Raw genomic sequence first — 15872 nt, forward strand, 5'->3', positions numbered from 1 at the left:
TTGTTTCATGGTTAAAATTTTCTCAGCAAGTTTAAATGACTGATCAATAGTTATAACACTACATTATTAACCAGTCAAGTGTAGAACTTTTTTCACAAGATGGGAGGAGCAGTAAGTGCCGGGGAGGACAATGATAACCTTGTTGAAAATCTTGTCACTGCAAAATACATCAGAACATCGAGGGTAGGTTTATTTATTGTCAGGTAGCGCATTATGATAAGCGTTAGGAATCCGCTTAACATCATAATGCGTGCAGTCAGTCACGATACTATAATACAACAACCCGCGGGCGCAAGACAAAATTTTGTGGCTTGCGGAGAAGTGCTGATTTTGAATGACATGCGGCCCGCAGAACAAGTTTTATTTTAGTTTAATCTGTTATCTGCGAGTGATCCCAATTCCTTTGCATTGCTAAGCCAATAACTGAGTCCAATTTATTCACATGATTTTTCCTGAACAGAGAGCTGGTGCGAGGTGAACATCGTATGCATATCATAAGATCTATAACCAAAATTTTTGTGTCTGCAACGACTGGAAAGCAGATGTTTAAAAATGTGCGGCCCGCGCTTTCACCTAGTTACCTGCCCTCCTGTATTAAAGGTTGCACACCCTTGCTGTAATACAGTAGTAATATTATTTTTGCAAAAAACATATGTGTTGTTTCAGTAAATGACATAATTCAAATTTTAGCCTATTTTTGTCGCGAACCTTTTTCAGTGACTAATGTGTCTTTGATTTTATTGCATGGGTTCTCAAACTTTTCAAGTCTTGCGCACCATCTCAAAATTAACTAACTAACAAGAAGCTACAAATATGGGGATAGTAAGGCGGAAGTATGTTTTGTTCAAAAAACATGTTGAGAATACGTGGATAGAATCACAATCTCTAAACAATAAAGAAATGTAGATATCAGAAATAAGACAGACGAGATCGAATCTAACAAATATTTGTAATTAGTTTCATGCCCCCTCAAAAAAATGTCGACCGCCCCTTTGGGGCGCGCCCCACTGTTTGAAAACCACTGTTTTTTTGCAATTTAGAATATGATAAAAATACTTGTAATGTCAACATGCAAATGTCATTCTGTTTTTTTCAGTTGGTTGAAATATTTCGAGCAGTCGACAGAGGACATTATTATTTGAAAGGACAAAGGAATTCAGCATATCAGTGAGTCCAAGTTTTTCAATTTCATAAATTCAAAGTTTCGATCTGTTTCATGTCGCACAAGTATTTGGACAAGCAATCATAGTGGTGTAAATAGCTTGTATGTTCAAAAATACAGTAGAAAATCTACTACGAAATTAATCTTCGAAGGCAGAAAATTTCGTAAGTAACATTGCATTTTACCCTATAAATACCCTAATCCATTTTAAACTCCCACAAAATTCGCAGTGAGACGCATTGTACGTACCCAAATGGGCCAATGGGATAGCAGGAAGTTGCAATGGCAGAGCATCTCAGAAGCGCCACTTTAGAATCAATCTGCCCATCCACTTAAATGACCAGCTGTACGTTTTTTGATTCTTCGGTTTTCAGCCTTATTAGCAGTTACTTATTTAGAATCTTATTAGAAAGTACCTTTCGTTAATCAGAACAATATTTTTACGAAAAGACGTTTCGTAATTGAGAAAATTTGGAAATTTTGTATTCGGGGCATTTCGTTAGTAGAAGATTGACTGTATAAATAAACCATATTCGCTTTCCACGAAATAGCAAGTGTTAATCTTATTTATCACTTCAATACTATCTCGCTCAATCATTCTTTTGGCAACCCCTGCATATTGATCTGAAGTGGACAAGGAGAAATGACCAGCCGCTCTAAGCAGAATTACATGAACCACCCATGCATCTAAAAACACAATAACAAGGAAATCGGTCAGAGACTGAAGACTTATCGATCGAAAGTTAGGGGATCTCCCAAAACAGCGCTCTTACTCCATAGTGACACCTTGTACCTATCAACATACTAACCGATTAAGATCGATAAGTAACTAGCAAACTAATCCCATACCTGATATGGATTGGTAACCGGATGAGAATTCCTGGTTTGTCATATATGATAAGCCGTCCTATCGACTCCCGGGATAAATATGTCATCCCATCTCTCCTAATATCCATCTAACACAGGGGTGGGCAAGAATTTTGGTTTAGGGCCAAACAATTTGCCCACTCAGACTGGTGGGCCATGTAAGTGTGACATAAAAAGTTATATTTTGTGAACAATATTCACAATGTAACAGAAGCAAAAGTGGAAAACAATGATTTGCGATAAATATGGTCATGTAAATATGACATGAAATTTATATACATAACGGACCATCAGAAAATACATATTTAAAAGAATAGGAAACCATGACAGTAGGGCACACTATCTAAATTCCAAGAATGTCCCGTCATTAGGTTCAATAAAACAAACACTTCATCTGTCTCTCAAATGAGGGGCGTCTTGCACAACAACAGATGAGTCATATCATGCCATGCTTGTCTCGATAATAATCTAAATTAATCGTGGCCGTCACATGATCAAAATTGCCTTTTTTTACTAAAAACTCTCGAGTGCCACGGCAGTAAATTTTTTTCCCGGGGTAAATCGGATTTTTTTTCCTTCAATGATGACGTTTTTAGATTGCGTCTGATCTTTTTTACCATTGCAATTTCAACTAATTTCTTGAGCTATTTTTCAGCGCAAACATCAGAATTTGGTCTTAGTTTGGTTGTGGCAACATCAGGCAGACCAGATTGAATTACTAAATTAGTCGGATTTGACCTGCGTGCCATAGGTTGCCCATTTCGAACTCATAACCGGAACTTGCTTTTCACAGTGACATAGCATGGAAGTTTAACCATCTGCATCTGTCAGCACCCTGTATATATTCCGAAGTCATGGAGCACTTAGATCTACAACCCGGGATGTCATTTCTCAACCTTGGAAGCGGAACTGGATACTTAAGTACAATGGCTGGATTATTATTAGGTAAGATTCATTTATATAAGGTAAGATATTTTTTTTATTTCGGTAAGATATATTTTTCAGTGGTAAGAGAACAATAGGAAATAAGAAGCGCTTTTGTCACAACGCTGTTGAGTTTTAAGCGCTGGTAGATAACACTCACGCCTTAGGCGTCCAATTACATAACAGATAGCATTGATTACGTAACACCAAAGTTCTCAAACTGGGCGCGGCGACACCCAAGTGCGTCGTTTCAATGTGCGTTTGACGTGAATAAATTGACATGGAAAAAGGATTAATGTCGTCAAATATTTGTCTTCAAAGATACCGTAATTTTTGTGTATAATTTTACTTTAAAAATAACAAGCGGGGCCGGTTTGAATAAGGGCCAGTTTGAATAAGGGCCCGGTTTGAATAAGGGCCCGGTTAGTGAGTTTGGTTAAAAAAATATGGGCCCGGGCTACAAAACGAGCAGATACGGTAATACTTATCCTTCCAACACTATCTGGGGCAATGTACCGGCAAATCTATTACTACTCCCCTTACCATATCAATCTGAAAATCTTGTTTAGACGGAGCCTCAATTTACTCATTAATTAAGTTGAACAATAGCGCTATAATAATAGCAGTTTGTTTGACTAAAGTAAAGTGGCTGGCTTGTTATTAAGTAAGATTTGTTTAAGATTCAATTACTTAATACAAACCTTATCCTTCCTACACCAAGCCCACAGATGTGGGACAATATACAGTCAACTACTCCAATTATGATATCTAGTCTGGTTAAGGGGAAACCTCAATTCACCCAATAATTAAGTTGATTGATGGTGCCATAATAATAGCATGACATTTTCGGGAGGTCTAACTATATGAGAAATCTAATTGCATTTTATCTTCATAAATTTCTCTATTTTCACTCAGGTGCCAACGGTATCAATCATGGCATAGAATACCATGAAGATGTTGTTGAATACAGCAGAGAAAGACTGAAAGACTTCATGCTGAAATCACCTGCTTTTGACAGGTGAAACTGATAGGATTCACATAACTATCTCACAGGAGAGTAAAGCCGTCAAGACGGCTCAATCATATGGCACACCACGACCTTTAGTAGAGCTAAGATCTGAAGCCCGACCCGAAATTCGGGTCGAGTCGGGCCTGAACTGTCAATCATTACGTTAGGTCGGACTTCTCTATCGCTGATTTTTTTTAAATGAGGCGTTTCGGCCATGTTTTGGCCACGAGAGACCGTGGTCTGCAAAAAAACAGAAATGCCTCATCAACACGACACATACTGTACTAAACTCTTGCAATGACGATTCAAAGAACTCCTAAATAAAATAAGAAATTTTTGGTTTGCTTTGGACTCTGGTTTGGTACCCATGGTTACCAGTCCATGTCGAGTATGGGATTGATCAACCAGTTATTTGTATCATATACTTGGACTTGATGGTGGAGAAAGCCGTACCCGACCAGTGGTTACATATGCAATGGGTCATCAGACGTGAACCACCCTACTATAATGAGGAGTCCAGCAATCCTCTCCCATATAGCTATCTCCACGGGATTCGAACTTGCGAATCTATGCTGCCTAATCTAGAGGTGCAATGGAAAGCATACCTCTAAGGCTTAGAATGATGCGCCACATTGCGAGCTAAATTCAGTGTTCTCTTCATTCATTTGATCAATTTTGCACTTTATTCCAGGTTTGACTTCTGTGAACCGAAATTCTCTGTCGGAAATTGCCTGCTTTTGCCTCCAGGTAACGTAAGAGAAATTAACCGCGTTTAATTTAAATTCTTTCTTATAACATTATTTTTCATTGAAGGTGTGAAATTATCATTGTAGCTGCACTTATGTTATTACTTATTTTTAGTAGCTGCTTGTAAAGGGGGGTCTTTGTTCATAGTGAGCATATGGTGGTTTTGCAGGTCGGAAGCCCCTGTTGGTATAAATAAAAAAAATTCTGTGTCATTCATAGCCTTTGGCCGTAGCTTGAAACGCTTCTTAGACCGGCAAGACTCTCGAAAACACGGGTTTTCTGGCCTCCGCTAAAATCCTGCTAGTTTTTAGAACCCCCTTGCTATTAAAATTCTTGCTATTAAATAAATTATTAAAATTCTTGTCTACGCCCCTGATGCCGTATTCAAGAATTTCGACTTTTGGAATCTCTTTTTTCTTCCTAGACACTCCTGGATATGACAGAGTATACTGCGGTGCTGCTTGTCCACCAGAATATGCAAATTACTTGATGAATTTATTGAATATTGGAGGAAAACTAGTCTTGCCATTAGAAGACCAGGTGTGACTTGAATTTACCTTTGTTATATGATTGGGGTGCCCGGAAAAAGTTTCTTGAACTGTTATTAAAATTTGAGTCTTGTGAGTTTGCTTTTCCCATACGACTAAAATTATTAAGATATAGATATTTTATATCATACTAATATACCATCAATACTCAAAAGGACTGATTTCTTCTAATATATATTCTTCCCAAACCTGAATCATAATTGGCGCTCCGGAAATATGTGTACCAAGATGACGCACAACCTGAACCCTAACCTGGTACTCATAATATGTTCAGGTTGTGCGCCGTCTTGGTACACATACTTCCGGAACTAAAATAAGGAAAATTAAAATTATGGCCTAACCTAACCTGGGACACATACGACATTCCGATGTCTGCCATCTTTGTGCACATACTTCTGGAGTGTTTTATTTTCACATTCAGCATATTCGAAAAGTGGAATTATTCACAAATTAAATTTTCTATTTTCTCAGCTGCAAGTCAAAACAAGAATAAACGAGCACGAATGGGATTCAAAATGTGCTTTGGCAGTTTCGTTTGCTCATCTCATCGAACCAAACAATTCTAAAAATAATTTGAAAATTACTGAACCACGTGAGTTTGAAACTTATGAAAAGTTTTGCGCTCCTTTCTCTCTCTTTACTATGCGTAATTCCTAGGGCTGGGCATTTTGTAATATCTGTTGATTTCAAAATCAAATCGAATCTTGAATACTTAGAAGAAGTTTTGTAGTAATGAGTCCTTCAGACACATAAATTAGTAAAAAACTTGATTTATCACTCACACAGTTCGCTGGGTGTTCACACACAGTGTGAAATATGTTACAAAACTACAGTTAATAACTAAGTGTACCGAAGAAAATGAACTTTCCATAACATAATTTTATTTGAACGAGGGGAACAACAAATGCTATAAAATGTTCTGATGTATTAATTAAATAATATTTCCTTATTTTCTACCAAAATACATCAGAATTGATCTCTGGGAAGTAATTCCTCTTTTTTTAAGCGCTGAAATAAATTGTACCTATTTTTCGTTTTTACAGCAGATCGAAATGTCCTTTCACTCCAAGAACTTTGCAGATTTTGCATTCGCCAAGTCATACGGAATAAGTATAAAGTTCCAATGCCACCCAAAAAGAAACGGGAAAAAAGAGAAAGACATCATTCCATTGGTAAGATCTTGGGTGCAAACTCTGTTTGGCAGTGGCGTATCTACTTAAAATCGTGCCCATGGCAAAAGTCTGAAAATACGCTTCTTGATCATTGACTGAAAATTCTTAATGATTGTTGAAATATGATACTTGTATGTTATAATTTGGGTAAAAACACGAGTTTCAATCATTTCCAATTTGGAATCATTTTATCAAAACATTTTATGTTTAAAACTTTTTCGTCCTTGTGTCACGAGCCATGGCTGTGTTACCCTAGATACCCTGTTGTGTTGCTGTGTTGTAGATACTGCTGTTGTGTTTATACCAGTTCTTCCTAGCCTTTCAGTACCACGCCCCTATCTGATAATTCGCTTATGAACTTTTTCAACAACAGTCAATAAATACTGCTATATACAAGCGGCCTCTACTAAAAAACATGCTTCTTTGAAAACTATAAATTTGCTGCTACCAAGTATCCTTTGATATTTCTCTGGAAAACGTTGCACAAGGCAACCGCACCCACTCAGATCTACATTGATCTGCTAAATTCATTTTAAATTTAATTTCAACTTATCTAAGAATTGAAGAACATATTGTTGCTAGGCTTGTCGAATGTTCTGTGGTACAAGGGTCAAAATCCAGACTAATTTGGTCTCTTCTAGGTCGTAAATTTGTCTTGTCAACCGCCCAATATCGCGAACTGTTGACCTAATATTTTCAATTGTCAAGTTTGCAAAAAACTTTTCAATTTCACTATAGGCTGAATATTTCGGAAACCACTCGTCTCAATGGGCTGTTGGCTTGAAACTGGAAGCCTCAAAAGATGTTGGTATAAGCCGGTTGTGCAAGTTGATTCATTTCACAATTTTTTTATTATTAATTTCACCTTCTAATTTCTTGATGTTCCATGAGGCGAGCTAAAAGATATGATAAATGCACATGCAAAATTCGAAGCAGATTCAACCTCGCTTTTGTGAGATATCGCGTAACATACGGAAGTGTCTCACTGACAAACAAACAGACAAATACCTATCTACATACTTACCGATCAAGATCGATAAGTAATAACACCCACTCATACCTCGATAGATTTACTAAATCCAACTTTAATTTTCTAGGAATTGAAGAACATATTGTTGCTAGGCGACACCAAGCTCGTCGAGTGAGACGAAGACGTTTAAATACAACGGGAGAGAGCGGCACTAGGCGGCGCCGGAGAGTGAATACATCAGGAGATAGCGATCATGCTGACTCATCGTCAGAAGAAAATGATGACTCATCAGATGATGAAATAGATGACGGTAGTTTAATAATTTTGCTATATTCAATGTTTTACATGTTGTTCACTTTATATAAGGCTCTGGAAGAGCAGCTGCTACTACCTGAATATCTACTGTTTTTGGAAAGTCCAAAAACTCAACTTTTTTCGTTTAAAATAAAGTGGGATATTTACCGTATTTATTCTAGTACAACGGGCATAATTCTGTACTGATGTTCAATCAAAAATTAAGGGTGCATGTTATGCTCCAATAATAAATATAAGGTAAAGCGTAGCGAGTAGCATATCGTCCTGGTCTGAACTGAGAAAAAAGTGTAAAAAATTTATACCAATTTTCAATCAAAATGTAATATAAAAAGTAACGTGTTTTAGGTGAGATAAATAAGATAATCTCTTTTCTCTACAGCTACTGGACAAAAAAGCTTAAACTTTTCAGTAGTCAAAAGATGGGTACTCCTGAAGTATGCGCACCAAGTCGTCGTATAACCTGAACCCCAACCTGGCACACAACCTGAGTTCAGGTTGTGCGCCATCTTGGTGCGCATACTTCAGGAAGTCCCAAAGAAGGAGGTTTCTCTTAGAGGTCAATTGATTCTGTTTGGTTTCAAATTCCGATACAGGACTCTTTCATTTGAAATTTATTTCTTAAAACACTGCAATAGGCTGACATAAATTTCCCACATTTTGTGACTTTGGGTATACATGTGGATCGTTTCAATTGAAAATTGTTGCTTGACTTCTGAACCGCATACTAACTTTTCAGTGGTTATTAAGTCTAAATTTATTGGTTTGCAATTTTTTTGGGGTCTTCTCTTTTGTGTGTGCTCCCGATATATGTGTACCAAGATGGCGCACAACCTGAACATAGTATGTGTACCAGGTTGGGGTTCAGGTTGTGTGTCATCTTGGTACACATACTTCCAGAGCTCCCTTTTTGTGACTTGAAGTGTACCTACGGATAGTTTTGATCTTAAACTGTTACTGGGATAGAAAAAGGCTCTTTGTTCGACTTCTGAACTGCTTAAATATTGAGTCAATACAAGTAGAAAGTGTTTTTGGACACGTCAGTGTACATAACGATCGTTTCAATATTATGTTGTTGTTCTTGTTAGTATTCTTCTCTTTCGTCATGATGAAATCGTTTTTCTCTTCGAATACTGAACCAATTGCTTTGAAATTTTCAGTGGTTAAAGATTGATTTTTTTGCCAGAAGGCTATTACTTTTACTTATTTCAAAAATTTCTGTGGACTTCAGGAGATTCGTTTTTTAGGTGTCAGAATAAAAAATAGCGACACCTTGTGACGTGTCCATATATTTGAGCACAGCTCTCTTGTTTAATTGTATACTACCTTTTTCTTTGTTTTCAGATGTTTGTCAACACATGGAAGAATCTGGCGACCCTGATATATTGGACAAAATATGTAGACCTGAACCAACAACAGAACTAGCAGATGACACAAATGATATCACATTGAGTGACCCGGAAAATGATAAAGGTAAGATGTGGTGTACTTTTGCTTTAGACTGGTGGTTTCCGGAGTTTATTAGCTGGGGACCTAAATTAGAAGGACTTGACCTTGTCAAATGATTATATATATCAGAGGTGGCCAATGTGCTTTCGAACGTGATCGACTAAAATCTTCAAAATAAGTCGCGATCGACTGATCGGTAATAACTTCGTACCCAAAAACGAATGAGTACTAAATATGCAAATCACGTGGAAGAGATTGTTACATGCTTGAGATACACCCGTACTTGGACTGATAATGACGTAACAATCGGCTGTAGTTAGAAGGCAAAAACAAAGTGTTAAACTATTTCACTGAAGTTCGACGGGCCGTATTAAATCGCTACACCGTCCGCAATTTATTGACAATGCTTATAATCCGTAAAAATTTGGTGTATAATTTTTAGTTATGAGAGCTAAAACTGTTGAACCTGTTAATTTAACACTACCCAGTCATGTACTGAAGGCTGTGAATCTTTATTTCTTATATGTTTTGTTTATGTGGACGAGGCAATAAATTCCATCTTTGTTTTTCTAGAAGGTTCATCCAAATCAAACGATACACAAGACAAGAAGCAAGAGAACAAAAATAAAGATGGAGAAGGGAGCTCTAAAGGTTTGTCTTCAATATAGGGTGTCCATAAAGTCCTAAAAATTTTTTGAAATTGCAAAGGGAATTTATCGAAACCATATATTGTTTGGTTCTTTCTTTGGTTTTGGGGTCTCTAGGCTTCGGTTTACATTATTGGGTTGTTTTTCTCAAAAACAGGGTTGTGAAATAGGGAAAAATTTACATTCTGACTAAGGTTAAAAAAACTTGTCTCTGACTCCTGGTTCTTTCGACTCTTAGTCCAGCACCGAGAACATGAAATTTTGCCAAAACAAAAACCTGCATACGCCAGCCTTCTTTGATGAACTGTTAAAATCGCTCAGTAAACGCAATGCTTCTTTGATAGTTGGACAAAATTTTGCTTTTCTTTATCACAGTTCTCAAACATAGGGGCGGGGCCACAAAAGAAGGGGGTGTGTCACAATTTTTGGAGGTTGTGAAGCTAGTTGAAAATAAAAGTGTTAGATAGATTTATCGCACAATTTGCTTGTTTTTATAACTTCATTTATTTCATTATTTACGACGTTCCATTCATGTATTTTCAACATGTTTTTTTAAATAAAACATACTTTCGCCTTACCCTAGTTGTATCTTATTGTGAGCTAGTTATTTTTAAGGTGGAGTGCAAGACTTGACAGATTCTAAAAATGAGGCGCTGCTTCAAAAATTTCAGAACCACACCGTCATCATCTTTGGAAGTGTGTAAATCTGACTCCGGAAAATTCAAAATCTCGACTCTGAGGAGTTATAAAATACATCTCTGACTCCAGCGGAAACGCACACCAAATTCACACAATAACCATTTGTTTGACTCGCTTTATAGGGGCAAAGCCAGGGGGGTGGTTTTGCGGGCCGAAACCCCCCCTTTTGGAATGTAAAAAAAATAAAATCATTTTCTGTATCATAGATAGCTATTTTCCGTAGTTTGAAATGCTTTTTAGACCCCAAGACTAATAAACACACGCGTATTTCAGCGTTTGATCGGACCCGCTAGCAGTTTCGATTTAACTGGCAAAAAACTCCCCCCCCCCCCTTGAAAATTTCTGGCTGCGCCCCTGTTGCTTTGCCACCATATTGGAAAGTATTTAAAATTAATCCCCAACTTCAGAGCATTTTGACCTTTAACCCCGGCTTTACTGAAGGCATGTCGAACTCTGCAGCTTGCTCTCGTAGTAACCATTTTTTGAACTAATCTCTTGTTTAGGCTCTTCAACCCGTCAAATGAAACGGTATCGATTCAGATTGCTACGTTCAAGGTCTAATAACAACACAAATGATGAGAAAAGTCAAGGGGATGCCCCAAGTGGGAGGTAAAAAAGTTGCATAATGTGTTGCATTCTTTTTGGGGTACAAAAAAAAACATAGATCATTTTTCTAATTGTTGTTTTGGAAAAATTACTTCTCTATGTAAATAATAATTTTATGAATTTCGCTAAAAGCCTATCAATGCTTGGTTGTTGCTTAAACATGAAGAACTTGAACTATTACTTTTTTATTTTTCACCTATTTTTGCACCCTGATATTTTGTGCATAATGCATTGCGTTATTTATCCAACATGAATGGACTTGTGAATTGTATTCCTAAATTGTTTTGTCATTGCGCTTGCAAATGAAAGACAACCATATAAATAACTTTTTTTGGAATTATTACAAAGTTTATCTATGAAAGGTTTTAAACTAATGTTTTATTCAATCTTAATTTCATTAACTTAGATATGCAATAGGTCGCTAAAAATAATTACTTTTATGATTTTTTTCCCAGCACTACAAGTCCCATTTATAGCTTTGCTAAACTGTTGTTTTTCAATTATTGCAAGAATTTTCATTGAATCCTATGAAATTAATATTTTCAGTAAAACGGAGACAACTGAAGAGAACGCAGAGACACAACAAGATACAGAAGAAGGTTGGTTTTGTTTGTCTTGTCATGGGGTTTCCCCGGTGATAATTAGCGTATATTATGGACCTGTCAATAAATTTGTTAGTTTGGGTTATTATCCATACATGAGGTGCAATCAGCTGTAAGGCACAACTGTTTCTAGGAATCAATTAATAGTATCGGGAATGGTTTTGAGTGTGGACATATAATGCATGAAACACTACTTGATTCATGAATTATATGCACGATCGATTTTTGAGAAGAAAATAGAGGTTTTAAAGTGTGCCTTATGGTGCATAAAATTTGGTATCGCACCAGGGCTGGGTTGATGGTTTTATATACCAATCTCCAGGGCTTCATTTTTCTACCCAGATCAGAGTTCCGACTTCATGTCCATCGAGGTTTTTTTTATCTGATCCTTACGATGAAACATCAGTCCAAATGCGGGATAAATTTTTAGGATAAGATATTCAACACAGTCAATCTCAACACTTCATTTTGTTCTTTATACAGCAGCTGATCAAGATCAGTCATCAGAACGACGTGTTGTTCGACCTCTACGTCCAAGCAGGTTCGCTTACGCTTTGATGAGAGGTTTACGGCGAATCAGAGAACAAAATTCTGATGAACGGGCAGAAAGTACGGCTAGAACTTTGAATGAAATGCTGAACGATCCTGTAAGTGTTATATGCTAATTTTTTTTCGAATTTATGCGAATTAAGGTAAAATTAGTACAAAGCATTAGTACAAAGGATTAACTTTGAGTAACATATTCTATTAGATGACTTTATATACTAAGGTCAAACTTAGTCAGAACAAGGTCAAATGGTGTGATGAAATGTATAGGTAGCAATTCGATTTGAATATTCCATTATTTTGTTTTGTCAACGATTCCAAGTATCATTCACACACATATGGGTCTTATTTGAGCGCTCCAGAAGTATGTGTACCAATATAGGGGTAACTAATTTTGTTCGCTTATATTACATCAAGTTGTGTAAAGGGTAGTGTAATAGGCAGCCTATTGGTAGTGCGTATATTCACTTGGCTAACACAGACAGTCCCCGAACTCGTAATAGAACCAAAATAAGGAACATCGGAATAAAATTATGGCCAAACCCTAACCTGGTACACATACTACCGGTATAACCCTTATTTATATTTATCTACTTTCTACAGGATTCCCCAGTTCATCGTCGGCGAGTTGACAATGACCAAGACGATGAGTTGAAATCAGATTCGGACACAGATTCTGATGAGTTTTACAAACCTTTGGCGGAAACACCTTTTACAATAGCGATACGAAAACTCCCTCTCCCAACGAAACTAATAAGTTTTCTGCTGTACCATCGACAATGAGCATAGGGTGGTGTTATAAGAAGGACAATGTAGATGTAACAGATCAAAAATGCATGATGGCCAGGAACAGTGGCTGGCAAGCTTTTAATATCTGCGGACCCTTTCAAAAGGCTCTCAACACTTATGGCCCCCTCATCTCTTATGAAAAAAAGTTTGGCTTTCAAGACGTTTTCGTAGGTTATTTATTTTGCTACATTTAATATGCGGAAGCCGGCAAATGAAAGAAAAATAACAAAAACTACAAACCAAGAAGTTTCCTGCTATACCAGAGTAAAGATTCTATGAGTCAGAAAGCTCCAATGTCAAAGGTCACCATCTTTTTCAGACGTACACATCTCATGCCTTTCCAGTGCCAAGGTCATTTAACTGTGGACTGACTGATAACTATTTTATTGCTTGTCTGAAAATTTTCATATACAAAGTTTTTTTTTCATTTTTCTTCTTTGTATACTGGGTTTGTTCTTTGCATCTTAAATTAAATATCTAGTGTGCATTCTGAACCTGCAAATCCATACTCGAATCATGTTATTTTTTCCTATTTTTGAGAACAGGCGATTACTTATATGTACATGATATACTCTCACCTACATCTGTAATTCTGTTTCTATGCTTTGCTTGTTAAACTCAATCACTAGAGTATGCATTCTGAACTGACAAATACTTTACCAAATCGAGTTATTATTTTCCGAGTATTGAGATCTTGGACATGATTTGTATTGCAGTATAGCCTGCCAAATTTATGACAACCTGGGTGAATTGGTTATTATTTCATAACTTGTCTGAAAATTATATACAAACTGTCAGCTTTTAGTAGTTTTTTGGCGTTCTGGAAGTATGTGTACCAATATGGAGGAAACTAATTCTGTTTGCCTACTTTACATCAAGTTGTGTAAAGGGACTGAAACCTATGGGCAGGGGAAATATTTCATCGGCTAACATAGACAGTCCCCGAACTCATTATAAAACTAAAATAAGGAAAATCTGAAAATAATTATGCCCTAACCTGATACACATACTACAGGAGTACCCTTTTTTATTGCTCTTTTTGTATAGGCAATCACATAGATATACAGGGCTTTAAGGCATTTTTCTTCTATCAACCCAATGAATTTCTTATACCCTCATGTATCTGTAAGACTTTGTCTGTGCTTTACATTTTAAAATGGCAGTGTGCAGTGCTTTTCAGTTTGTGACCCACTTTTATTGCCACTTTTTCTGTGCGACCCGCAAAAACATGTTAATATTTGCGAGAAGAAACAATGTCTTCCCATGCAATTTACTATTGATGCGATATTGCATATATTCAGATCGATTTGCCCTATTACTATTTTTTTTCCCCATTTTCGAAAGGAATCTTGACTCTAATCTAATTGGGGGGTTTAGCTTACCCAATTTATGCCACCCAGGGTAACGTGTATTAAAACGTCTCGATCCTCAATACTCTATCTCTTTGAGATGTTACCCCTGATCATGTTATTATGTGCTCGTAACGATACATAGATTTCCAGTCAACCGTGGTGTGGCCGTGGAAGAGTTGGTAGAGCAGTGGTTCCCAAACTAGTGTCTGCGGACCTTTTGGGGTCCGTGAGGCAAATCTGTAATATGGCTATTAGCTTGATAATACAAGAATTAAGTGCTTAAATTTGCAAATACACTTTTGTCGCTTTTTGCTGCTTCGCAATCATGCTGGAGACACTGATTCTTCACTTTCTGTTTCGATCATGCTGCCCCATTGTGATGTCACAGAGCTGTTGGCTTGTGATATCACCGAGAGAGTTCAATTCATGCCACCACAAGTTTACTAACTGCAGAACTGTAGCTGACGCTGCCCTTTTACCAAATATCGAAACAGACCGGATGTCGCACATGTCATTAAGTTGCGCTTTGAATTCTTTTGTTCGTTTCACTATACGGTGCATTGATTTTTTGTTGTGATCTTTTATCGTTTTGTTTCAGTGCATAAGGCCGGGAATCATTAAAAAAATTGCAAGGATTCCGTCATAGAATCTTTTTCAAAACGTTTGGGAACCACTGAGGTAGAGGGACACCCACTTATGATGTTACAATCCTCATAACCTATAAATTTGTGGAGTGGGGTGCGCACTCACATGACAAATATTGATTGCTTGAACCTGATTCGTGGGGCAGCTTACACAAACATAATTGAGGGGGTTTAGCTTACCAAATTTATGCCACCCATGTTATAGTGTTACAGTTCATTCAGATGATATTTGCAACCATATATCCCTATCTCTACGAAGGAGGCGATTCAAAATAGAAATGGGATTATATTGCTTATGAAAATAACACATATTTGCCAACAATTTACTCTTGTAGGTTATTGTTTAGTGCATTTTTCTTATAAAGCTTTTGGTTTTGATCACACTTTTCGACAAGATTCAAAAATCGTGCCATGCTATTTCATCTATTACTTTTCGTCAGTATTTACTGTGGCTCCACAATTTTTATTCAATTTTACTCTCATAAGGGCTTACTAGCCTTCAACCTTGAAGTGCAAATTTCACTGATTGAGGTGTGTTAGGCGAGGAAGTTAGTCCCCAATGGCCAATCTACGTTATCAACTTTGTTCGAGCCTGCTCAGTTCTCTTTGCAGATAAACCACGCTGCTTTCAATAATGTACTACTGTTGTAAATATCACTGTTCTTTCAAAGACTATTTGCCTGTAGATACTTCTATATTAAAATGTGGAGTGCGATGTCTGTGTTTCAATGTAGGTATGGAAAGCAGTCACTAATATCTAGCGATGTGTGAGGAGTTTCTGTTTATATGGAAGGGCCAGAATGGGTGGGAATTTAAATCCTAGTGTT

At 37.0% G+C, this 15872-nt stretch overlaps 1 protein-coding gene across 3 annotated transcripts; it reads left to right on the plus strand.

Annotated features, from left to right (window-relative positions):
• LOC120348679 (uncharacterized) lies at positions 1-15760 on the plus strand. Of its 3 annotated transcripts, none has more exons than XM_039418899.2 (15): positions 1-183; positions 1097-1167; positions 2823-2974; positions 3869-3971; positions 4654-4709; positions 5134-5249; positions 5729-5849; positions 6301-6429; positions 7527-7709; positions 9056-9184; positions 9737-9811; positions 11010-11115; positions 11659-11711; positions 12198-12361; positions 12864-15760. In XM_039418899.2, the coding sequence occupies exons 1-15, from the start codon at positions 100-102 to the stop codon at positions 13041-13043; spliced, it is 1722 nt and encodes a 573-aa protein (XP_039274833.2). In that variant the 5' UTR covers positions 1-99; the 3' UTR covers positions 13044-15760. The 3 variants fall into 3 exon arrangements, with proteins under 3 accessions (XP_039274833.2, XP_039274824.2, XP_039274817.2); XM_039418890.2 differs by having other exon boundaries at positions 2-183; positions 9734-9811; positions 12201-12361; XM_039418883.2 differs by having other exon boundaries at positions 3-183; positions 9734-9811.
• Positions 15761-15872: the final 112 nt, after the last annotated feature.

Source organism: Styela clava, chromosome 8 (genome assembly GCF_964204865.1).
Source record: "Styela clava chromosome 8, kaStyClav1.hap1.2, whole genome shotgun sequence".
NCBI lineage: Eukaryota > Metazoa > Chordata > Ascidiacea > Stolidobranchia > Styelidae > Styela > Styela clava.